At 45.2% G+C, this 26,355-nt stretch overlaps 1 protein-coding gene across 1 annotated transcript in view; it reads left to right on the top strand.

Moving 5' to 3' along the window:
* CMTR1 (cap methyltransferase 1) overlaps positions 1 to 26,355 on the top strand; it is a 33,638-nt gene that overhangs the window by 5,960 nt on the left and 1,323 nt on the right. The window contains exons 5-23 of the mRNA XM_018573442.1: positions 889 to 981; positions 3,178 to 3,249; positions 4,100 to 4,194; positions 6,315 to 6,387; positions 7,126 to 7,324; positions 9,130 to 9,248; positions 11,553 to 11,649; positions 13,073 to 13,205; positions 16,702 to 16,881; positions 18,165 to 18,221; positions 18,489 to 18,546; positions 18,897 to 18,965; positions 19,491 to 19,622; positions 19,707 to 19,829; positions 19,927 to 20,018; positions 21,435 to 21,503; positions 22,220 to 22,267; positions 22,797 to 22,909; positions 24,851 to 24,959. Coding sequence (XP_018428944.1) covers positions 889 to 981; positions 3,178 to 3,249; positions 4,100 to 4,194; positions 6,315 to 6,387; positions 7,126 to 7,324; positions 9,130 to 9,248; positions 11,553 to 11,649; positions 13,073 to 13,205; positions 16,702 to 16,881; positions 18,165 to 18,221; positions 18,489 to 18,546; positions 18,897 to 18,965; positions 19,491 to 19,622; positions 19,707 to 19,829; positions 19,927 to 20,018; positions 21,435 to 21,503; positions 22,220 to 22,267; positions 22,797 to 22,909; positions 24,851 to 24,959 — 1,931 coding nt within the window. The remainder of the gene's footprint in view (positions 1 to 888; positions 982 to 3,177; positions 3,250 to 4,099; positions 4,195 to 6,314; positions 6,388 to 7,125; positions 7,325 to 9,129; positions 9,249 to 11,552; positions 11,650 to 13,072; positions 13,206 to 16,701; positions 16,882 to 18,164; positions 18,222 to 18,488; positions 18,547 to 18,896; positions 18,966 to 19,490; positions 19,623 to 19,706; positions 19,830 to 19,926; positions 20,019 to 21,434; positions 21,504 to 22,219; positions 22,268 to 22,796; positions 22,910 to 24,850; positions 24,960 to 26,355) is intronic.

The following is a 26,355-nucleotide window of genomic DNA, read 5'->3' as shown; positions in this document are numbered from 1 at the left end:
GGATCAGCCTGAGGGGAGTGGTATATAGATGGAAGGATCAGCCTGAGGGGAGTGGTATATAGATGGAGGGATCAGCCTGAGGGGAGTGGTATATAGATGGAGGGATCAGCCTGAGGTGAGTAGTAAGAACATGGAGAGTATATAGATGGAGAGATCAGTCTGAGGTGAGTGGTAAGAACATGGAGAGTATATAAATGGAGGGATCAGCCTGGGGTGAGTGGTAAGAACATGGAGAGTATATAGATGGAGAGATCAGTCTGAGGTGAGTGGTAAGAACATGGAGAGTATATAAATGGAGGGATCAGCCTGAGGTGAGTGGTAAGAACATGGAGAGTATATAGATGGAGTGATCTCCCTGGGATAAATGCTGAGGACATGGAGAGTATATAGATGGAGGGATCAGCCTGAGATGAGTGGTAAGAACATGGGAGAGTATATAGATGGAGGGATCAGCCTGAGATGAGTGGTAAGAACATGGGAGAGTATATAGATGGAGGGATCACCCTGCAGTGAGTGATGAGGACATGGAGAGTATATAGATGGAGGGATCAGCCTGAGGGGGTTGGTAGGAACATGGAGAGTATATAGATGGAGGGATCAGCCTGATATGAGTGATGAGGACATGGAGAGTCCATAGATGGAGGGATCAGCCTGCGGTGAGTGATGAGGACATGGAGAGTATATAGATGGAGGGATCAGCCTGTGGTGAGGACATGGACAGTGTAAAGATAGAGGGATCAGCCTGCGGGCACATGGGGAATGTATAGATGTGGGGCTGCAAGATAAGGGGCAGGAGGTTTTTTTGATTCGATTGAAGCAGAACTCTGGTTAAATGAAAAGCACGAGGAGTGTCTAAATCACTAAATATACCCAACTGTTGCTTTTTAGGCAGCAGCCTATGAAGAAGTCGATTGGTTCCCAGAATGTACCACAGAGATTCCAGATGCCGACGAGCTCTCTGACTGGATGACAGTAGGCAAGGTATGATATTAATTGGCAGTAATGAGAAGGAAGAGTGTTAGGATCAACATTGGTGTCTTTGGTTTGCTTCAGAAGTACTTCTCTCCCCATATATTCTAGGGGAATGCAAAGGCATATAAAGTAGGTCAAATGCGCCTACAATCAATTCTGAATTCCTGGTTGCAGGTCGTATTCCTGTCGTAATACGGTAGCCAGTATTCCACCATCCATGCTGTTTAACATGGATGGGGGAATCAACTGGTTTCACTTTTTGAACATTTGCTGATCGATAAAAACGTGTATGGCTAGCCTAAGTCCCTCTTTTTTTAATCCCTAAGCAACGGCTGCTTTCTCTGATTTGCTTCAGTCATGAAATAACTTGTGATTCTTCTAGTCCCTTCAGAAAACAAGCCACTTCCTGTTTGCAACTGACCACGATAGGCATGGAAGCAAATCCACGTTTGTGTCGTCAGTTTGCATCTCTTCTTCTGACATGGGAGATACAGGACGCCGTGCGTCTAGTCTCACAGAATACAGCTGCCATGCCCTCTGTCCAGCTCTACACAGTGTTAGTGGTTTTGATCTTGGTTGTAGACATCCAATTTCGAGAAATAAAGACCATCCCAGACTTCTATTTCTTCAACTGCAGCAGTAGCTGACCTCATCCTAGTGCAGGGGTAGGCAAGCTAAACAAGTGGGGTTTCCATGGACAAAGCGTCTTTTGCATACTCTGCTCAGCCCGCCTTTTTAAAAGGAATTTAATTAGAACTTTAGAAAGTTTATTTTGTTAGAATAATGTTCTCTTCTTTCATGAAATTCATATATACTTTAACCCCTTCATGACCAGTGCCGGACAGTGTATGTCACTGGCAATGGGCCCGTTTAAACAGAAAAGCCGCCAGGACTCTGTTTACCTTTGTAAAGCAGACAGTCGGCTTTACAATAGAAGCGATTCTGGTGACTCAGCTGTCGATAGATCGCTTCTACAGGCTAGTTAACGGGCCCCCCACCCCCGCCGTGTTTCCCGGTCTCCGTTGCCCCTCCTACGTGCCCGGGACCGACATCTCGGGTGTCGGGGGTAAGCTGGGGTGGGGAGCAGCGAATGTCCGTTCACCGATCTCCTCCCTGTACTATGGGACCGGGAGCGATGCAGATTACATCACTTCCGGTCCCATAGCTGTCCTTGCTCGGCTCCTGAAGCCTGCAATCTGCACTTCGATAGCTTATTTAGTGAGCTGGTCCCGGGATCCAAGATGGGGCAGCGAACGAGCACATATAGGCAATCGGCGGGCTATGGACCCGCTGATCGCCTATATGTGAAACACCCGGTAACGGGTGTGTGCAACGGTCGGGTCTTTTCTGCCCGTGCGTGCCCGCTAGGGGGCGCGCGCGAGCAGAAAAAAATTGCCGTCCGGAGACGGCAACCCGCAAATGCAGCAGTGCCGTCCGTCCGTTTTTTTACTACGGGCGGACGGCAAGAGGTTAAAGAGTACATGTAACCACTAATTTGCTATCACATCAGGCCTTGTAATCCCCCCTATGTGATAGCAATTGAAGTAAAGTTTAAAAAATAAAACAGTAAAAAATTTTTATATTAAATTAAATAAATGTAAACATTATTTTAAAAATGTTTTTAAAGTCCCCGCCCCCGCGAGCATTTGTGCCTTCATGTAAACATGCGTCGGGTGCGCCTACGTATGAAAACGACGATCGCACTACACATGTTGGGTATCGCCGCGCACGCCAGAGTGAGAGCAATAGTTCTAGGGCCAGTATTCATGCGTATCTCTAAAATGATGACCTTTAGGGGCTTTTAAAGTGTCATCTATGGACTTTTTTGTGTACTGAATTTTGTTGCAGTTTCACGGACGCACACAATTTGTAACCTGGGCATGTTGGGTATCTATTTACTCGTCGTAACCTCTTCTTTTATAGTTTATAAAAAAATTGGTATTGTTTTTGGGGATATTTAAGTTAATTTTTTATATAATGTTGGGGTTTGATAAGGAGTTGCGCTAATATCGTGCAAAATAAAAATTTGCAACTGCCACCATTTTATTCTTCAGCTTTTTGGCTTTCAGAAACTATATCATGTTTGGGGGTTTTAGGTAATTTTCAGGCCTAAAATGTGAATTATAACATGTAAACAAAAAAATGAAAAAAAAAGGCCTTGGTCATGAAGGGGTTAATGTTCCTTGCTGCTCACTTGTGTTACAGAGGAAAATGATCATAGATGATGAGACAGAATTCTGTAGAGAACAACTGCTGGAAAGCCTCTTGGAGTGTAAGGTAAGACTGTCACCTTTTACCTAAATACTGGGGTACCATAGGGATAGGAGAATGTACCTTAAAATGTTTGTAAACCCAGGAAAAGGTAGGAGGGGGCGTTAAAGTGACACTAAACTCAAGAATTGAACCTTAAAAATACATTCAAGTATCCAAACTATTAACAAAAATGTATCTTATTTGTGTATCACTCGGCTACATGAAGGAATTAAGATTGATCTCCTGGGTTTAGACTCGCTCTTTGCTCTGCAATAATACCGCTCAGGTTTGCTTCTAGTTGCCACATTTGGCTTTGTGTTGCAGCTGAGTACATTTTGAAACTTACGATATATAAAACACGATGTACTGAAAGTAGAAACTACAAATCCTGTGTTCCTATTTCCTGTCCTGATTTGCATGTGACTTCCTGTGATATATTTATTTGAAATAAGAATACTTTGGTGTTTTGTCTTAAAGAAAATACGTTTTTTACTGTGAGCATCTATATACATAATGTATTTCTCAGTAGAACAATATGGGTTGTCATTATAAACAATTCGCAGAGCCATTTGCCCTGTGAAGCTCTGTGAGTATTTTGCGGAGGCAGGGTGCTGTGGTGTTTTCACCCTGCCGGCCCTCCCCACCATCCATGATCTGCTTGCATTGCATGGAGAAGCACAGAGCCCCAGTAATGATGTTACTGGGTCTCAAATAAGTTACGTAGTCAAAACGGAAAGGTTTTATTTAAAAATTGTTATGAACATGTTGATAAGGGGGAATGAAATGCAACTTCCGCTAGAATGTGCTCATTAAAAGTATTTCACAGAGGAGATTCTTAATCCAAGTTCCCAACCTTTCCTTTTATCTCTTGAAGAGCGCATTTGATGAGCTTGAAGGCGAGGAGATGAGAAGGGCTAGGACACGCTCAAATCCGTACGAGATGATCCGAGGGGTCTTCTTCCTGAACAGGTGAGTACCACTCTTTGCCCCGGTCAGTCAGCACATAAATATTGGTGTCTTGTATCAATGGCTTACATCAACCATCAGCAAGTAACTGTGGTAGATCAGATCCTGTCCTGGGCAGGCTTTCACGTTCCTGTCTTGTTTGCCGTGTAAATACCAGGCATAGACAATTGGCAGGTAGACATCCTCATCTGACAATTACCTGGACCTGGGGGAGTGGTCCATGCACTCGGCAGTGTCCTTATTAGTCTGGACTGGCCCAGGTGGATGTGTTATGCTGACCTAGTAAGGCTCATGTACGGTCCATGGGCTGCCAGATCGCCAGGATCTTCTGCCCTAAGGACCAGTAGGCCCTCCTGCTTCACGGTTGTACGCATTAAGGGATGACTGTTAAAGTCCTCATTTTTGGAGAAAGGGTTATCTCTGAATATGTGATTTTTGCAATATAAAAAGATAATAAGGCTACTCCTGGCAAGGTTTATAATCTGATATGGTAGTAGGCTTATTTCACTTGGCGTGAGTCTCAGGACTTCCACCCTGGCAATTTCTCTGTGGAACAAATCCTCTTCTTGCTGCTGCTGGGCCTTGACTAGTGTTTGGCTCTCGAAAAGCATTAAAGGTCAGGTTTCTGCCCTTTCTGTTGTGTTTCACAGGCCATTGATTTCTTACTCCTTGATTAGGACCTTTGAACAAGGAGTCTCCAATGTATCCCCTGTGACTCCTTGAGATCTGAATTTGCTTCTGTCTTGACCAGAAACCGCCCTTTGAACCCATTAGTGACATTCCTCACTCACTCATTAGGTGGTTTTCCTTGTAGCCACCACCTGTATGAGGCCAGTGTATGAACTGGAGGCCTTATCCTGCAAGTAACCCTTTCTGGTTTGCATAGGGACAAGGTGATGTTAAGTCCTTCGTTCGTGCCTAAAGTAGTTTCTTTTCTTTAAGCAAGACATCATGCTTCTGTCCCTCTGTCCAGCTCCTTTTCAGAGAAAAGGAGGTTTCCCTCCATTGGCTGGATGTGATTCAGGATGTGAGAGTCTATCTTTCAGCTACTACATTTTCCAGAAAGACATTCTTTTTTGTCATATTGGATGGTCGTCATAAGGGTACACCGACTTCTTGTTCCACCATCTCTAGGTGGCTCAGACAAACCATCATTCAAGCTTATGGTCTCAAGGATGAGGTTCCACCCTTACCTATCAAGGCCCACTCTACTAAATATGCAAATGCTTCTTGGTCTTTTCAAGGAACTTTTCCAGATTTGTAAGGCTGTCACCTGTTCGTCTGTTTACACGTTCTTCCCCAAGTTCTACCAGGTGGACGTTGTGGCCTTATCTGATGACAGCTTCAAGAGTAAGGTCCTTCAGGCCACTCTTTGAGCTGCAGGCAGTCCCTAGGTCTTCGTTTTCTTTGCCCTGTTGGCATTTGTTTACTGTGTTGCCGACCCCTCAATTGGACTGCTTTTGGATGTCCAGAAGGTGAAGGCTTTCAAGAAATCAGTAACGTGTTTGGATCCTGCAGAGGACTTGATCCATACTAAAACCTTGCAGGGCCAAAATACATTCGTTTTCTGGATACAAGCCGATGTGCTGTCATCGTGTATGAAGTTTACAGTGGGTGGGCAGGGACTGTCATACATTTTAAATGACTGTGAATCCCAGAAGTTAAGGGTTATCTGACGTATCTGCATGTATAGGCACATGCCAACTAAAAGTGCCCCGTGAACCGATGGGTGGGAAGTGCGTAGATGAACTTACGGGAAAGAGATAATTCAGAGTGTGTGTCACCATTGTGAACATGTTCTTTATTAATCCAGAGAGGAGGCAGGGCAGTGTCACCTTACAGAAGTGGAGGTTGTGAATAGTGTTGTCACTCTCCTGGTGCATCTTTATAACACAGCAGAGATGGGGGGCCCACAAAAGAACCTGCATTAGTACGAAAGCATTTTGTCAGGTTAAACTGTTCCTATATATGGTTTTTTTTTGGGGGTATAGTTACTGAGATTGCCCATTTATGTTTTCCTAAAACGTATAACTAGCGAGATAAAATGCTTAGTGTAAACAATATGTATATATATAATCCCCCAATCCCAAAATGTGTGTGACGTGTCTGCCTCTCCCTTTCAGGGCAGCTATGAAGATGGCAAATATCGACCACGTGTTTGATTACATGTTCACCAATCCTAAGGATTCCCAGGGGGTAAGAACTTTTCTTGGCCTTTCTCTGTATGTTGGGCATTAGCTAAAGTGTCATTGTCACCTTTTGGCTGTATTTGCCATGTAATCTTTGTCAAAAAGCTGAAGCTGCCTGCGCTGCTCTTTTGCCAGCTTGGCCTGGGTTGTCAACCATCATCAGAGACCATGCGATGGCCTGGGTGTCACCCGTCACCAGAGACCGTGCGATGGCCTGGGTGTCACCCGTCACCAGAGACCGTGCAATGGCCTGGGTGTCACCCTTCACCAGAGACCGTGCCATGGCCTCGGTGTCACCCTTCATCAGAGACCGTGCCATGGCCTGTGTTTCACCCATCACCAGGGACTGCGATGGCCTGGGTGTCACCCATCACCAGGGACCGTGCCATGGCCTGGGTGTCACCCTTCATCAGAGACCGTGCCATGGCCTGTGTGTCACCCATCACCAGGGACCATGCCATGGCCTGGGTGTCACCCATCACCAGGGATCCGTGCGATGGCCTGGGTGTCACCCATCACCAGAGACCATGCGGTGGCCTGGGTGTCACCCATCACCAGAGACCGTGCAATGGCCTTGGTGTCACCCATCACCAGAGACCGTACTAAGTGCCTGCTGTTCTATTGTGTACCGAAAGCAGGAGTTGGGTGTTTTTCTCTTAGATTAGTTTAGATTTGGTCAGGGCAATGTAGACATTCACATGTGGGAATTGACATAGTGAATATTCTTGTCTCTTCTATTCTCTAGAAGCCACTGGTAAAAGATAAGGACTCGGAGTTGCTGTACTTCGCAGACGTATGCGCCGGACCGGGAGGCTTCTCTGAGTACGTCTTGTGGAGGAAGAAATGGCACGCTAAAGGGTATGGCATGACCCTGAAGGGACCGAATGACTTCAAACTAGAAGACTTTTACGCAGCATCCAGTGAACTTTTTGAACCGTATTATGGTAAGTACTCCTCAATTAAAAGACAACCCCACCAGATGCATATAGGTCATGTTATATTAGGCAAAATATTGGTAAAGTAATACACATGATCGTTTAAGTGCCCTCCAATACGCTGTATCGGATACATAACATGAAACGAGGGATGATGTATGAGAACACTTTTCACAGGCTTTAATTCTAGTAAAAATGGAGCTCAAGAGGAATCCAAGATTCTTTCTAAGTGTTGTGGGGGATTTGGCTGCATTGGTGGGAGGAGGGGGGGTGTGGCGACTATTCTGCGCAAATCAGGCTATTAGAGCTGATTGCTTTGGAATCTTTCCTGCAGTTGCTCCCCTATTATTCTATAGTCCGAGATGTTAATGATGTCATACGGTGGCATTCATTTCTGTTTGTGCAAGTTGTCCCCTGTGTGGTGAGCTGTGCTATAAATGAATGAAATGTGACATCAGGAGCAGATCTTTGACCGGAGGGGGGGTCACAGCATGGTGGCTGTGCAAATGTTTGTGTATGCCACAGCTGCACTCACTCTTGTGTGTAATCAGCTTCCTGCTGAGGGGGCGGAAATTGTTCTCTTGAACGTGCAGCTGCTCTTATGATAGCTGCTCCTGTGGTCAGAGCAACTGTCAATCAAGCAGGCCTGGGCTGAATGGGGCATGCCAGCCTGTGAAATCACTGGCTGCCTGGGACTTCAGGTAAGCTGCCTGTCAGCACGGCACCCGGTATGTCCCAGGAAGGAAGCAGGGATAAATGCTGACCACCCTAGGCATGGATCTGTTCCTGTGCTTGGCGTGGTTTAAAAACAATCAGGAAGGGCTTCCAATACAAGGGCACTAGCAGGATAGACAAGTATCTACCGAGGTCTCTGCTCCTTATTTAAACAAAAGCTACATATATGTTAATTTTAAGGGACAAAGGAATGTAATCCTTAATTTTTTATAATTAAGACTAAAGGGTTAGTTCACCTTTTCATAAAACATGATAAGGTTAACTAACTTACAACACCATCCAAAATCCCCATTCCCCCCCCCTTTGCTCCACTTAGCTCCTGCTCTGACCATTTACTGCCACCCACGCCAGCCACTGTAACAGGCCGCCCACTCCCCAGGCCTTCCCTGAGGCGGTGTAGCATCATAATGGTGGCAATAGGGAGCAGTCATTGGTCTGTGCGACCATGTGACTGCGCATACCACTGGGTATCTTTTCTTTTTTCTTGGATTCCATCCTGGAAGAAAGAATGCTCAGAAGAGATTCTCATTGGTCAGCGTAATCACGTGGCTGTTCTTACCAATGACTGTTCCCCAGCTCGCTCTCCTAGCTCAGCTTCCCTAAACTTGTCCAGTACAGGGTCATAAGGGACAGCATAGTCTCCAGCAGTGTCCATCTGCTAGCTTGGAGAGAGGGGATAAGGAAGGGTAGTGTCTGGCTTTGGTGTGCCTATGTGTTTGTAGAGACATGCACAGCTTACTAGCACACACAAAGGTGACTCCATAGGACCCTGCAAGGGAAAGGAGCCACCGTAAAACAGGATATTGGGGCCAGTGCTCAGGGGGCCAGCTGATTCTGCAAGAAACTAAAACTTTTAAACATCAAGGAGCAGCGTCCATTGTAAGTGATTTTATCAGCATTAGCAAATATTAAAACCCTTTTGGCTTTAACATGCACTTTAAACTTTGTTATGAACATTCACTTGGGCTTAAAAAAAAGTTGCAGGACACTCGGCATCTCTCCCTACCTCTTGTAATGCTGTTCAGAATCATATTTTTTTTTTGCTTTGCCTGTCATCATTTTCATTCTCTGCCCTGCAGGTGAAGGAGGAGTTGATGGTGACGGAGATGTCACCCGACCAGAGAACATCACTGCTTTCCGGAACTTTGTTTTGGACAATACAGATCACAAGGGTGTTCACTTCATGATGGCTGACGGGGTATGTCTTCACCAGAGTCGCTGTATATCTGCTTGAGTAGCTGACCGTGGCCATGGGGGAAAGGAAAGACAGAAGTGGGATGGCAGAAAAAGACCAAGCGGTTCATCATTTTTTAAAAATTTTTTAACTTTTCTTAGTACAGTGGTACCTCGGTTCGCAAACAGGACGTTCGGCAAAATTTTGCTCCTGTTCGCGAACTCCGCATCGGGTGACGAACACAACTGCCATCTTCCCCGCTCTGACACATGGTCATGGCTTCCTCTAGATCGCGGTTTGATCACAGTTTGATTCGGTTCGCGACCAATTCGATTCGCGACCAGAATCGTGGAGCGAATTAAGTTCGTAAACCGAGGTACCACTGTATAGATCTATGTTTGTCCCAAGCCTTTTTAATGGCATATTCCGTTATTTAGACCATTCTTCACCCATATTTACAGTGTAACATGAGGCATAGTCAAATGCACCATTCCTCAAACACCCCAACTTACCTTAATCGCAGGGTGCTTCCTACATTAGAGTGGTTGTGTCATCCATTCATTGGGACTGCTCAATAAAAAAAATACTAGGGCTGGTAATGATTAAAATTTTTGTGTTCGATTAATCGAAATGTTTTAAATCGGTTAATTTCAATTAATTATAACGCACATACAGATCCAACTACATTGGCCTATACACATACAGCACAGCAATGAAGTAATAAAATGCACTAGGATCACACTAATCCAGCACGTTATTAATCTCACGTGCCCCACTCAATATGGCCGCCGCTTAAGTGGGGCAACTCAGAATAATAACGTGCTGGATTAGTGTGATCCTAGTTCATCTTATTACTTCATTGCTGTGCTGTATGTGTATAGGCCAATGCCTTGGCTGGCGCTCATGCAGAAAGTTTCTTGGGCAAACTCACCGGACATCGACGTCACCGGGGGGAGGAGTCCGGTGACGTCTGTGATGTAACTGGATCGCCGGTGGGACTCCCGGAAGCCGGCGTAGAGGTGAGTGTTTTCATTAGCGATCAAAATAATTTAAATCGATCAAAAAGTTTAACGATTAATCGAGAAATTAATCTTTAATTTCCACAGCCCTAAAAAATACAAGGTTTCCCATCTGCTTAAGTGACAGAGGGACTCAGCAGAGCCTGCCGGCAGCAGGGCAGTGATATCCCTTCAATTGTAGTACAGCCAGCACTTCCTCTAGCTCAGGGGTGGGCAACTCCGGCACTCCAGCTGTGCTTTAACTACAAATCCCAACATGCTTATGCCTATGGGAGTCAGGCCTGTAACTATCAGTCTTGCAGTTCCTCATGGGACTTGTAGTTTTATAGCAGCTGGAGGGCCCGGAGTTGCCTTCCCACTGCTCTGGCTCCAAAAAATAAGGTCTGTACCTCTTTGCAGACCTGTGGCTGGGGATAAACCATGCAAGAGCCTTTGCATTGGACCCGTGACACACTGATGCTCTGCAGTCCTGATTTAAAAAATGTAGTAAAAGCACATTTTTTATTACATCACTGTTGGTGCATCAACTGAATTTTTTTCAGAATGTGGGCTTTGCCTGTTGAGCGTGGTCACTACCTCTGTAGACACTACCTTCAAGTATCGACTACACTTTCTCTAAAATAATACTTTTCGAGGTTAGTTTTGTACTTTGCTCCTCTGCAGTTTGGGTGTTCAGCAAAATGGCCGGTGTGCTATCAAAGTTTGTGACTACGTTAGAATGTGTGACCGGTGATGTGGTCACACATTTTAACGTAATCCCGCCCAGTTTTTAGGCGGTGGCATGTGTGACCACCAATAGGTGAAGAATTCCAACGCTTTCTCAGCTGTTCCTGGGCAGATCAGTTCTCCTGCACATACGATCTGCCCTGGCGATAGGTGAAGAATGCACATACGATCTGCCCTGGCGATATGTGATAGGTGAAGAATGCACATACGATCTGCCCTGGCGATAGGTGATAGGTGAAGAATTCCAACGCTTTCTCAGCTGTTCCTGGGCAGATCAGTTCTCCTGCACATACGATCTGCGATGGCGATCTGCCCTGGAACAGCTGAGAAAGCGTTGGAATTCTTCACCTAATGGTGGTCACACATTTCACTGCCGAAAATCTGGGCGGTATTATGTTAAAATGTGTGACCAGGTCATCGGTCACACATTCTAATATAGTCACAAACTTTGATAGAATACCAGCAGGATTTGATGCTGTGTAGAAACCAACTTTGTAGACTGTTAACTAGAACTGTTTTAGATTGCACAGTGTTAAGAGGTTGCTGTGTGTATGGATGTACTTAAGTGTTCTACTTCTTATAGGGGTTCTCGGTGGAGGGTCAGGAAAACATTCAGGAAATTCTAAGCAAGCAGCTTCTTCTCTGCCAGTTCCTGGTGGGACTGTCTGTAATCCGGACTGGTGAGTTCTGTATAAGTTTGTCTGTGTTACCAATCCAAATGACTTCTGGATATATTAGAGAACCTGTATAAGCATTTTTCTCTTAAAGCTTAGCTTCTAATTTGTCTTTTTTAAGGTATTTATTGTGAGATTGTGATTGTGTCACTATAAATAATTATTGAGGGGAAGAGGAGGGACTTGGGTTTAAGAGAATATAGCTCACTGAAGTTCTGCTTTAAAGGTTATCTAAACCCAAGAATGCAAATGTAATTTATTGCAGCTTTCCAGTCGTTAAAAAAGAACTAAAGCCAAAACCTTCTCTTTTGGGTCGCCGAAGTACATTTACTAATGTCTTCCTGTGACCTCCTCCTGTGATCCAATGAGCACTGGAGGAATAGAGAGAGGGGAGGGGGAAATCCCTGCGGGGAGCGGTGACTGACGGTCACTGCTCTCTGCAGGGAGTAGACCGTGAGATGAGCGATCAGTAGTTTGAGATCAGGGCCGCCATTAAATCAGGCGGCCCTGATCAGAGTTTGTGATCAGGGCCGCTTGGTAACGCACTGGACTCTGGACTTAGTAATGCACTGGACTCTGGACTTAGTAATGCACTGGACTCTGGACTTAGTAATGCACTGGACTCTGGAACGCGCTGGACTCTGGAACGCGCTGGACTCTGGAACGCGCTGGACTCTGGAACGCGCTGGACTTAGTATAGCACTGGACTTAGTAACGTACTGGACTTAGTAACGCTCTGGACTTAGTAACGCACTGGACTTAGTAACGTACTGGACTTAGTAACGTACTGGACTTAGTAACGTACTGGACTTAGTAACGCTCTGGACTTAGTAACGCACTGGACTCTGGACTTAGTAACGCTCTGGACTTAGTAACGCACTGGACTCTGAACTTAGTAACGCACACTACCCACCTGAGAGTGACTCTGCAGAGCACACCATAGATCCTGCGCAGCCCATCTGAGACTGTCTATGGTGGGCTCTGCAGGGTCTCAGGTGGGCTGGTCACGCAGCTCCTCCTACCTGCTTACGCTGCTGGGGCCCGGCTTCCTTCACTGCTGGACTGTCGCTGCCGGGGACCGGCCTCCTCCACTGTCAGTGGGCCCCCCCCCAGCCATGGAACTACTGGCGGTGCGGCCCCCCCAGGGCCCGGGCCCCTTACATGGGTATCGACCGTACCCCTCTGAAGGCGACCCTGTTTATGATCGCTCAGTTCTCGAGCTATAGAGCCGGCGTATAACAGCTGCAATGCCACACGCCGGCTCACAATATTGGGAATAATACATTTTACTCTCCCAATACTTCTCCTTTTTAAATGTGGTTTTTATTACAATTAGTAGTGCCAGGTTTGTTGGCACATATAAGAGGGAGACACTTGTTAGTATGTGCTTTTGGAATACCTTTTTACATTTTACCTTGTGTCCTTCCAGGGGGACATTTCATCTGTAAGACCTTTGACCTGTTTACCCCATTTAGTGTGGGACTGACTTACTTGCTCTACTGCTGCTTTGAACGGATCAGCCTCTTCAAGCCAGTGACCAGCCGGCCAGCTAATTCTGAGAGGTGAGTGTGGTACAGAGAATCAGTGGGCAGCCATTGCTGGGGTGCTGGTGGTGTGCTGTTTGACAGTCACCATATTTATAGTCAGAATCAGAACCCAGAATTGATGACTTTTCTTGATTTATTATATGTTTGAGCAGCAAAGATGTACCTGTGTATCCTTCTGGCTGCTCTTCTGTGGGTTTGTAAAAGGAGATGATAAATTGGGTCAGTGTATTCTTTCGTAGGACCTGTACTTGAAAGCTGTGCCCAAAAAGGCAAGCATAGTGTAAAGGACTAGTCACTGTGATTGCCTATGTTCTCCCTGCGGCTGATAATTTTTCCCCACTACTGAGTCACCATACCATGTTCTGTGCTGTGTCTCTGTATGGCGGCCATCTTAGTAGGAGATCAGGGTTTTGCTCATGTCAGAACCTCCCCATGACAACTGGTGATTTGATGACTGGTGTGGTAATGATGAAGACGCAACAGGAGAGGAGAAAGAAGCACAGATCAACAAAATAGATGTAGCAGAAGCAGGGAGATCCTTGCACTGCAGGTCCTCAGGTACAGCTTCCTCTCCAGCAAGGAGAACAGTGATCAGCACAGTAATGACATCACCAAATCTCACTTCAAATCTGGTGAGACCACCAAGCAGAGGCTACAGTGCCTTAGAAGTGCTCACACTGCAGATATATAGCTATAAGCATACAGGACAAGAATGCCTAGGCACAGGGATTGCACTGATATTTTTCAGAAGGAATTCCAACACAACGTAAATTTTTCGTGGTACTGCTTAGACATAATTACCATTTCTAGATGTTCCATATAAGATTGCAAATCTTCACTTTTTGAGTTCAGGTCTTGGCTTTTGAGTTCAGGTTTGTTACCATCAGAGACAGCATATTGATAGCTTTATGCCTAGTGACTGGCTTTGTTTGATTAAGCTGCGGACTGGAAGGTCTTAAGGCCGTGACACACTGCACGCGAAGCAGCGCGGAGGGTTGGCGCGCTGCCTTTGTGAGCAGTGTGTCATGTCACTTTCTTCTCGGCACCTCAGCTTACGAGAGTTAGCAGAGCTGAGCGTGCCGAGATGAACAATTTCAACTTCAGCCAATCGGCTCGCGCGTATAAACCGGCGCGACGGGATGCGACGTCTGGCCGGTTGTTACAGACGGGCCGATTGGCTGAAGGTGCAGTCAATCATCTGGCTGCACTCAGCTCACACACTGCACGCGAAGCTCTGTGGCGGATAGCTTTGCTTCGCTCTGCACAGCTTCTCGTGCAGTGTGTCACGGCCTTCATAAGGGAGAAGTCACTGGGATGAGTCATTCACTGCTTTGTTCACAGGCTCAGTAGCTCTAGCTGCATTTTACACAAAGTGCTTTTTATTGCACATATTTCATATTTACCCGACTTAGAAAAGAAAATACAGTTTTGGTTAATCACTTGCTGACCGGGGTGTTTACACCCCCTTCCTGTCCAGGCCATTTTTCAGTATTCAGCGCTGCAGTACTTTGACCGACATGTAATCCGTCATGCAGCGCTGTACTGAAGTAAATTTTATCCAATTTTTTGGGGACAGATAGAGCTTTCTTTTGGTGGTATTTAATCACCACTGGGGTTTTTATTTTTTACTATATAATGAAAAAAGTACCAAAAATTTGAAAAAAAAACTACGTTATGTTATAAAACAGTTATTATTACCCAAATTTTTGGTAAAATATAAAAGACGGGGTCACGTCGTGTAAATAGACACCAAACATGTTAAGCTTTAAAATTGCGTGCATCCGCAAACTCGAAAAAACTACCATACCCAAAATTGCCATAGTCGACGCTTTAAACGTTTTTACCGCTCATCAGTTTAGTGTTATCAGTGATTGATGGCCTTAGAATTATTGCCCTCACTCCGACGTTCGAGGCGATGCATAACGTGCGGCGTAATGGATGCAATTGTCGTTTACGCACTTAGGCGCACTCGACGCATGTTTGCATGTTTATGTGGGGGGCGGGAGAATTAAAAAAATGTTTCTCTCCCGTTCATTGAAGGACACAGGCAACAGATCGTAGATCCTGAATGGTAGGGTAATATCGCCACCTGCAGGAGAAGGACGCTAGGTAGGTGGGGGGTTTGGCCACCGGCAGGGGCCGCCCCTAGGCTGTAATTGGTCTTTAGTTTTGTGCCTAGCGTCCTTCTCCTGCAGGTGGCGATATTACCCTACCATTCAGGATCTACGATCTGTTGCCTGTGTCCTTCAATGAACGGAGAGAAAAGGATTTTACGGTGAGTACAAAATCCTATTTTTTACATTTTTTTATTACCTTTTTATATGTGACTTTAAATTTTTTTGTAACTAATTCTTTTAAACATTTTTTTTTCACTTAACTTTATTGCTATCACATAGGGGACTAACAAGCCCCCTTTGTGATAGCCAATTTTCAGTGACAGGTCCTCTTTATGGAGACATCAGGGGTCTTTAAGACCCCTAATGTCACCTAGGGACCCCCAGAGAAGCTGATGAAGCAGAGACCTGCTTCACCAGCTTCTCTCCGGTTTCTGTACCGGAGAGTGACACTGAATGAAGGCAGTGATGTAATACACATCACTGCCTGCATTCAGAAGAGGAGAGGAGATCAAACGGAGCTCGTGTACTGAGCTCCGTTTGATCTCCGGCCGCAGAGCTGCTGTGCTGGTACCGGGCTCACACCGGGCACAGCGGAGCTCGGGATCGCCCAGCAGCGGCGGAGGGGGGCGCACACCCGCACGCAATTACAAGCGATCGGGCGTCTCTACAGACGCCTGAACGCTTGTATGTAAACAGCCATTGCAGGCTGATTGCCCGCTCGTGCGCGCCGCCTAGCGGCGGGCACGAGCGGGGCGGGATGGGACGTTTAAAAACGCCCACCCGCATTCAAGAAGCCGCTGCCCGGCCGTTTAATTACAACGACCGGACAGCAGGTGGTTAAAGTGACATTAAGGGCAAAAGCCCCCCCCCCACAGTGCTAATGTAAGGACTTACCTTAAATGATGCTTCTTAATCCGATCATCTTTCCTGTCATTTTTAGCTGTCCCTCCAGCGCTGACTCCTCTGTCCTCCTCTTCTCTGATGTCCCGCGTAGTCTGTGCGGGTTCACGCTGCTCCATAGATTTACCTTGTGTCTCTCCTCGTCTCCCGGCCGAACATCTGAACTGCTCATGCCCCCGCCTGAGAAATTTTCAGATGCTCGGACGGGAGCTTGCTAGCAGTAGATGTATGCAAAAACAAATGAGGGTTTAATATGTACAAAACCCCTCTACTTTCCCTTTAAAAGTGTTTCTAACTTGTCCATTCCCATAATAGTTTGCTGTTATTATTATTCCAAAATGCAAAGGGCAAATCTCTTTCAGATGAAAGGAAACTGACCTTCCACAGCATTCGACTATACGTTGTCTTACCCGGGCATAATTTTTATGTGCGTTTATTTATAAATTATGTTCTCATTTTTTTTCTTTACATTGTCTGTATGTCTTCATCTCTAGGTACATTGTAGCGCGCGGCTTGAAGGCGGGCATAGAAGACGTACGCAATTACCTGTTTACAGTAAACCTGCGTCTTAATCAGCTCCGTAACTCTGAACAGGACGTCAACCTTGTAGTGCCTCTGGAGGTGCTGAGAGGGGACCGGCAATTTCATGAGTACATGGTCCGCTCCAATGAGAGGTGAGAGAGTGTAAAAGCTGATCTAAATAGATCTAAAAGATCTGTTTTTTTAAATAATGATCTTTCAGGTCTATTTTTTTTTACTATTGGACCTGGCTCTGGCACTCCACCACTGTCCTGAAATCATTAGTCTGCATTGTTTTAGAATGCAAAGGGAAGATCTTTTTCAGATGAAAGGAAACTGACGGTTCGACTATACGTTGTCAATAGTATTGGTGTAAAATCTTTGGTTTACAAATCAATAATAATCTCCACTGCTGCCATCTTCTGCCAGTCTTCTGGGTCCACAGTCATCAGCCAGTCTTTCCTATAGGCTGCCACAGATGATGCCACTCTGGCGTCAATGGGAGTCAGTTTGTCCTGTCACTTTAAGCCCTCATTCACATAGGAATCGGCCGCACGTACAGCTCCGTGCTGCGTGCAGGGCCGTATTGAGCAGCTCCCGGGAAGGAGGATAAGTGCTGCGTGTGATTAGTGCGCAGCCCCCGTCCTCCTCTATGGGACTACGTGGCCGTAAGCCCTCCTACGCTCACCTGCCCTGCACCTCCGGACGAGTGCGGGTGAACGTACTCGTACGCTGACATGATGGATCCTGTCTGCGTCCGAGCCAGGAAACACGCACCCCTACGACCTGCACTTCAGGTGAGCGTGGGGGGTGTACGTCCGCGTAGTCCCATAGAGAAAGACACGGGCTGCGTACTAATCACACACAGCACCTGTCCTTCCCGGGAGCTGCTCAGTACGGCCCTGCACGGAGCTGTACGTGCGGCCGATTCCTATGTGAATGAGGGCTAACGTGCCAAGATTGTGCAATGAGCTGCGCTTGTGCAGCTGTCGGTGTGCAATTAAACACAAATTGCTAGCAGGCCAGGAATGAGCTTTTTATGGCAGAAGTGGTATACAGAGTCTTTTCTGCCATAAAAACCTTCCTGCTAGAATTTTTCTTTTAAAAAAAAGAGTTCAGTACAGTTTTAGGTGAACTCTCTTCTGGATCACTGAAACACATTTGAATTTGCTTTCTGTGATCATCCATTGCCATGGAATCTCACTCAATAGGTTTGGTTTCTCGCAACTGTCAGATAATCAGTCTGTTAATCCCATTTTTTTTACATACTCTGTTCAAAGAATAGACATATTTTAACAGTTTATAAATGAATTATTGCAAGTAGAATGAGTGTAAAAAAATATAATCAATTACATTTTTGGAAAGGACAAACAGCTCTGATGGTTGGACATTGTGTAGATTTCAGCAATAATATATTCCCCCTTTTTTTGCTCTCCAGCTGCTGTGAAGTGCAGATCAAAGCTCTTGCCAAAATCCATGCCTTTGTCCAAGACTCGTAAGTAAACCCATTAACACATTTGATAACTGATAAATGAACCATATTATAAATGTTTAATTTCCAACTTCTGGAATATGTGGGTATAACAACCACACATGCCCACTACTTCAGTTTGTGGAGGGCAGCAGTACAGAGATGGCCTGGTGACCTGCATCAGTTTGCTGCCGGTGTTCTCGGCAATGGTTGTGTGGCTCTACATCAAGTGTTTGGTTTTTAAAAAGATGTAACCTTTTGATGTGCATTGACCAGTGAGATGTTTTCCAGGTCGCTGAATGAGCCCCGCCAGGCGGACATCCGGAAAGAGTGCCTAAAGCTCTGGGGGGTAAGAAGGATGTAAAATTTTATGTCATTTAGAGTGTGAGTTCCCAGTTGTTGTGCTGGAAACTACAAAAATGAGGGCCCTGCCTTTTAACAAGATGACCTTCTTAACACGGGGGCCCTACCCTCCTAACTCATAGGCCTTGTCCTCCTGACACGAGGACGCTGCCCTCCTGACACGAGGACGCTGCACTCCTGACACGAGGACGCTGCCCTCCTGACACGAGGACGCTGCCCTCCTGACACGAGGACGCTGCCCTCCTGACACGAGGACGCTACCCTCCTAACACTAGGACGCTGCCCTCCTAACCCAAAAGCCCTGATTTTACAATATATGATTTTTTTCTGTTCTAGATTCCTGACCAGGCTCGTGTCACTCCAACCAACACTGACCCAAAGAACAAGTTCTTCCAGCTCATTCAGGTTTGTCCTTAGTAAAAGCTGCATGTTCTGTGGGGTGGGAGTATTGGCTAGATTTTTAGCCAGTGCGTCGAGGGTTGCAGGCCCAGCCCATTAAAAATATTTTAGGTTACAGTCTGGTGGGTGCTCTAGGGATTCGTACACAGATTCCTTGCTGATCAGAGCAGTACAGAATGGATGTCACCTGTGTCCGTCCAGTTTTTGTCCTCCATTGTGCAATCGAGAGAAATAAACTGAACTTACCGGACACATATTAGATCTATGGGGTGTCGGATGTAAATGGATATGTGTCCATTTACATCAGATTACCCCCGATCCGTCACAATCAGGTCTGCCGAAATGGAATTGTGTTCTGTTTTAGTTTTCTGGACCTGGACGAAGTTGGGGCTAATCATATGTAAATGGACGCATGCCCGTTTAGATCCAGCTGCTCATACACTAGCAATGCGCTTCTGCTCGTTTGAAAGCGGCCTAAGGGGGACCTAAGACTTCCCATCCCTGATGTTTTTTTTTTTTTGTTCTATCCAGAGCCGAGATATTGATATGTATAATTGCAAGCCCACTCCGCTTACATCAAAGACACTAGAGAAGATCAGCCATGTGATGGATTATCGCTGTATGGTGTCTGGAAGTGAGCACAAGTTCCTCTTAGGGTTAGGGGTGAGTGACAATCTCCAGGAGTGCCCTTGAGTATTTGCTGAGGAGTGTATGATCCGTGTTCATGTATATATTGTCTCCCTGCAGAGGTCCCAGATATACACTTGGGGGGGTCGACCTTCAGAACGCTGGACTAAGCTAGATCTGAAAACAGAACTTCCACGAGACACCCTTCTGTCTGTAGAGATCGTCTATGAGTTGAAGGGGGAGGTGGGTACCTGGTTGCTCTATGATGGGATGATGGTGGTGTCTGCAGTTTCTGGATCGCTGCAGTTTGTGTAATGGACGACTTGTGCTGTGTTTACAGGGGAAGGCTCAGAGAAAGATCAGCGCCATTCATATCCTGGATGCTTTGTTCCTCAACGGCATGGACATCCGACCTCAGCACTTTAACCAGAGGCAAGTATTGAATACATGAACAGGAATTTCCTCTGTCTTATTGTTGTCAAAAGGCACGGGTGCAGTTTGTGAGAGCGTTTGGTGGTTTGTTTGTTTTTTAGCAGGTCTCCAATTACAAAAAAATAAGATAAAAATAGTTTGTTTAATACTTTATAAAGGTTTATATTTTCCTGATTTTGCGGTGGAATTTTTCCTTAAAGAGTAATCCCACTTTTGTTGAGAAAAAACAATTTCCTCTGGGTGATCTGTGTACATTGGAAGGATTTTAACCAACTTAGTGGCAGTTTCCGACCTGTTTCTAATCTGAGGGAAAAGCTGTTTGTTGCAGCATGTCCTTTGCAAACTGATCCCTGAATAGGAGGGTCTGAATAGAAAAAAAAACATCAGGGATGGGAAGCCTTAGCTTTATTATAACCAGCTGGTGGGATTCCTGTGTAATAATAGGGAAAGTTACAATGTCGGCATCCCTTTAGAGTAATTAACCCTTAGGTAGGATCTCACAAATGAAATTCCTACTGGAAGGGATGTCAAAAATTGTACCTGTATCTTAGTGCAGACTTCTGGGAAAATCAGTCATCCTATCGAAGAAGCAGGTAGTGACATTTCTGGGGGTGTTCCATACACCAGGTGTGTACGGAGCGCCCACTGGTTGCTATATTGCATTGGATTTTTGTGACAGATTTAGAACATTACAGTGGCTGCAGTTTTAAATAGAAAGGTAATTTGTAATAACTAGGCGCCCGGCTTCCATGATTGGCCAGCAAGCCGGCTCCATGCTTTCTCATCACATAGTGACGAGAAGCATGGGACGACTTCCTTCTTAATCGGGAAGCCAGGTGGTGAGTCATTACACGCCACCTGGTTTCCTTAATGGGACATCCACTACCCGGTATTTGGTATCGGCGAGTTCCGAAAGAAAAATATCGGTACTCGTACTCAGTACCAAAATACCGGTATCACTGCATTCCTAGTAATAACATTAAAATACTAAATGGCTCGTGCAACAATTATATAAGCTATATTCATTTTTTTAAAAGATTTTTTATTCATTGAAAGTGAAGTTACTCTTTAACAATAAATATTTTTCATCTGAGGGCCCTGCCTAATGTCACGAGGGCCCTGTCAGAACAAGAGGGCCAGGTCTTTTAACAGGAGGGCCCTATCTCAGAATACGAGGGCCTGGTCTCATAACAGGAGGGCCCTTTCTCATAATGCGAGGGCCCTGTCTCTTCACAAGAGGCCCCCTTGCCCTTGCCTTCAATAGTGCCTATTGCAGAAATAGGGTAAAGCATTCCTTTTATCCCCGAGTACTATTACTTCACACATAATTACATCCATTGGTAAGTTTTTGATGATCTACATTGTAATAGAAATGAATGCAGAATGACTTTAGTTTTTGTGTCTATTCTTCACCAGGATTCAGCTGGCAGAGAAGTTTGTGAAGGCTGTTTCTAAGCCCAGCCGGCCTGACATGAACCCCATCCGGTAAGTGAGACCTTTTTAGGGATCATGTTAGTGTTTAGCTTCTGAAAACTGTCTTGGTTGTTTTCTGCGCCCCAATTTTTGGAAAAGGAAATTTTCAGTTTTGCCAAACCTGTTAATTATTACCCTTACAATTAAGTGTGTCAGAGCTGAGGAGTATAATAAGTACTATCTTTGTCGCACTCCTTACCTATATGTCCCTTGTAGTGGGGGGTGCTCGCAGTGACTGCGGATGGCGCCGCGAATGTCAGCAAAATTGTAGAAATGTTACCAGCACACCAATCCTTTTAGGATAGCAAAAGCTTCAATTATTGGAGTTGTTTTGTCATATGACCAACAACTGCTTTCGGGACCACACAGGGTCCCTTCATCAGGCTTTAGCATTGACAATTGCACAGTGATCACACCTGAGGAGTATGACACACATTGTCTATATACAAGAGTATAATCAACGTTCCTTATGCATAGCGATCCATTGACAGCCACGGGGTGATCACAGGAGATGATGGCTCATGTGCCTGCACCTCACCATTAGGAAGATATCCCATCACTTCCTGTCCTGGTGACTGCTGTCGATTTTCCCAGTCGGGACAGAGCATTGAAACCCTGAGGTTCTGAGCTTCTCCACTATTTTGAATACCATTCAGAGCTCCACTTTAGCTATTGCAGCACATCTATTTTTGGAATGCTTTGTGTTACAGTGTTTGTCTCCCCTCCAGGGTGAAGGAGGTGTACAGGCTAGAGGAAATACAGAAGATATTCTTGAGGTAAGTGGTGCTGGACATGAAGGTCTGAAAGTAAATTCAGATTAGACCTTATCGGTTAAAATTCGGATTTCCGCTGTTATTCAGTGCTGACAGATACACTATATTGCCAAAAGTATTGGGACACCCATCCAAATCATTGCTACTAAATATTCTGCGTAAGACTGGGATGTCATTAAAGTTCATGTGCGTGTAAAGGCGTCCCAATACTTTTGGCAATATAGTGTACATATCCAAGCCTCCAGCAGGGCAATAGTGATTGTGCAAAGATCCTATATTTAAAAACAAAAAAACTATACAGCATGTATGCATTGTGGACAGACAGACCCTAAATATTGTATTTTGGTAAATCTCTTACTATGGGAGTAATATTGACAGGAAGGCAGCTATTCTCTATGATGGGATGGTGGTGGTGTCTTTTTGCTTTCAAAAATATCTGCCCCTTAGGATCAGAACTTTTGAAACATTTGCTTCGTCATTCGTGGGTGTTGGTCTCAAGTAAATGGACATTTTTTTCTCACCCTGCCTCTAGGCTGGAGATGAAGCTCAGTAAGAGTTCCAGCGGAATGTTACGCCTTTCCTACACCGGCAGAGACGACCGTCACTTCGTACCGGCTGGTCTGTACATAGTGAAGACTGTGAATGGTGAGTTTGTGGATGGATTTTATTGCAGTTTTCCCTCCCCAAGCAAACCGAATGCCTCGCCAGGACTTATGATGTGAACAGGGCACCTAGAAAACTATTTTTATGCTTTATAGGGTTTTTTTTGCCTTCCTCTGGATCAACAGGGGGTAGTGGGCATAGCGTTCCGTTTAGGCTTTTCTTTTTTTTTTTTTCCTCCATAGGTTGTACTCGATGGACATGTGTCTTTCTTCAACCTAACTATCTATGTAACTATGTAACTACCCCGCGCACGTGCAGTAGTGTACAGAAAGAAACGCAGCTTTATGCACATGGCGTGAACAAGCTCGTAAGGATAAAATGAAAACCATAAAACAAAAACTTTTGCTCCAATACTCACATGCAATTGGGAGTTGTAGCCCAGAGTACTTATTTTTTGCCACTAGATGCCGTTAGACTTCTGAGTTGACTTATGATAGTATTTTTGCACTGAATGGCACTCACACATTATAACATAAGCGCCGTTCAATGCAGCAGTAAGGACTTCTGTTGCGCAGGAGAAGAGGAAATCCCGGCCAAATTACAAGACTTCCACTATAATAGATATTTTCCTTTAGTCTTTTGTTTCCATAATACACTATTTAGAGGGAAAACCAAAATGTTTGACCTGTATCAATGAATATAGACCTCATCTCTGATGGTATATTGATTCTCTGGTTTCCAGACAAATAGCCAGTCCACATAAATGGTATTTGATCCAGCACTGAGCCCTACTCTAAACTTGCTGTCAGCTGCTATTGAATTGCAGTATTCAGTACAGGTACTGCTGCCGCACATAGTCCTCAGAAAGAAGCTGCTGCACACAATGAGGGACTTCTATCCTGAGTGGTGTTTTCCTGTAATACGCAGCCCCGTAATACTGAGGTTCCATTCCCATTACTGTCATATCATGGTTCTCTGTATGGTGCTGCGGAATATGATCGGAGCTATGTAAATGTATAATAATAATAGTATGTGACTGTGGTGAGGATATTGGAGTGTAAGCTCCTCTGGTGCAGAGACTGATGGGAATGGCTCAGGGTTCTCTATACAGCACTGCGGAATATGTCAGAGCAATATACATGTATAATAATAGTGTGAGACTGTGGGGGGGACATTAGCGTGTAAGCTGCTCTGTACAGAGACTGATGTGACTGGCTCAGTGTTCTCTGTAGTACTGTAATAGGTTCCATTCCCATCAGTGTCACTTCATGGTTCCCTGTATGGTGCTGCGGAATATGATCGGAGCTATGTAAATGTATAATAATAATAGTATGTGACTGTGGTGAGGATATTGGAGTGTAAGCTCCTCTGGTGCAGAGACTGATGGGAATGGCTCAGGGTTCTCTATACAGCACTGCGGAATATGTCAGAGCAATATACATGTATAATAATAGTGTGAGACTGTGAGCGGACATTAGCGTGTATGCTCCTCTGTACAGAGATTGATGTGACTGGCTCAGTGTTCTCTGTACTGCGCTGTGGTATATGTCAGAGCTATATAAATGTATAATAATAATAGTGTGTGACTATGGGGGGACATTAGAGTGTAAGCTACCCTGCTGCAGAGATTGATGTAAATGGCTCAGTGTTCTCTGTAGTACTGTAATAGGTTCCATTCCCATCAGTGTCACTTCATGGTTCCCTGTATGGTGCTGCGGAATATGATCAGAGCTATATTAATGTATAACAAAGCATGACTGTGGGGGGATATTAGAGTGTAAGTTCCTCTGCTGCAGAGATTGATGTAAATGGCTCAGTGTTCTCAGTAAAATACCATGTCCGTGACATAGATATTAGTAAGGAATCTCACACAGAGGTAACCCTACAAAGATGTATTCGTGGAACTGAGTATACATCCTTTATAATTACCAATGTTGCCTTGTGAGCTCTGCGCAGTAATTCTTCCCTGTCGTCTATCTGCAGATCCCTGGACGATGGCTTTTAGCAAGAGCCACAACCGCAAATATTTCTACAATTTGAAGACACACAAGTCCATGTTCGAAGTCCCTGTGGAGTCCATCTCACCATTTCAGTAAGTGTATGGGAGCTCAGATTAGGTGACTGCGTTGCTTCTGACAGGCTAGCTGAGGATGAGGAGAAAGGTGACACCGTGATCCAGTATTTTCGCTTTAGTTGAATTATATCTAATTTTTTTTCCTCTTTTCGTTAGCGTAGGCAAGGCTGTTTCTTTAATGAGGCAGCCTGAGGCTTTTGCTCAGTTGGCATCTCTTAGGGTCACATGGGACGGGGGGCAATAGAGCAGCATGGGCGTGCCCGCCCCCTTTTTGGCCATAACACCCCAGGTTGCCAATAGCCAGGTAGGGAGATGTGTAAGGGCCATATACTCGCCAGCCAGCTCTTAGCAACACTCTGGCTGGTATCCCGCCCAGCTCCTGGCAACCAGTGACATCAGTGAGGGTCCCAGGTTGCTAAGAGCAGGGCAGGGAGATGCAGAGGGTGGCGCTGACTCCTCTACCCACTGCTCTGATTGCGTGATGCCCCCCTCCCCCCGTTCAGACTTTCAAAAAATCTTGGAACACCGCTAAGCATAGAGTAGGGTATAGTAGCAAGTGTCTAATTGGAGAGATATCCCTTCACTTCCTGTCCTATAGACACAGGAGGAAGTGAGAGGAACCTTCTCCTCTTAGTAAAATGAGTAAAAACTTGCTCAAGGCAGCTGAAGACCCTGAGTGTCTTGGGTACCCAATCCAATAACCCAAGATAATGGCAGCCGCTGAGATCAGTTACTAGCTGAAGAATGTATTGGAGAATTTGTGGAATATTTTGCCCTTGTGCACCTTTCCTTTGGCTAATTAAGACATAAAAAAAGGATTGCACGGATCTTGCTTGTGCAATATCGCACAGATTCTTTATAAAATAATGCATTCACATACAGTCACATACAGGTAGATCATAAGCAGCGTTGTAACACAGACTGGAGAGACACTGCGAAGGGAGGCAGTCACCAGTGCTGCAGATGATCTTCGTCGCTGTTTTAGGGCAAAAGCGGTTTTAGACCAGGTAGAAAACAGCGATAGTAAATTAGAACTACTTGCAGAATTGAGTGATAGCGATTCGTTGGGAAATTCCTCAACAGACACTGAAAGTGAGGACAGCGAGGACTCTGCGACCGAGCTCAGTGATGTGCGAACTTGGTACTTTATTTACTGTGGTACGGATCAGGCAACGCCCCCAAAATTCCCATTTACTGGACCATTTTTTAAATTATTTTTTAGAATTATTTTTTATATTATAATTTCTTATAATTGTGAAAAAGTGTCAGGCAGGGCAGTGGACAAAGCTCTAGGGACAAAATTGAAGTGAAATAGTTTGATACATAAGTGTAATCATAGGAGATTACATTGTATTGTGTATTCTGTGTACGTTACAACTTTTCACTTTTGAATTTCCCGCCGACTGTGACGCTC

This window comes from Nanorana parkeri, unplaced genomic scaffold, assembly GCF_000935625.1.
Source record: "Nanorana parkeri isolate BGI_ZX_2015 unplaced genomic scaffold, ASM93562v1 scaffold2381, whole genome shotgun sequence".
NCBI classification, from domain to species: domain Eukaryota; kingdom Metazoa; phylum Chordata; class Amphibia; order Anura; family Dicroglossidae; genus Nanorana; species Nanorana parkeri.
This window is presented reverse-complemented; position numbering and strand designations above follow the sequence as displayed.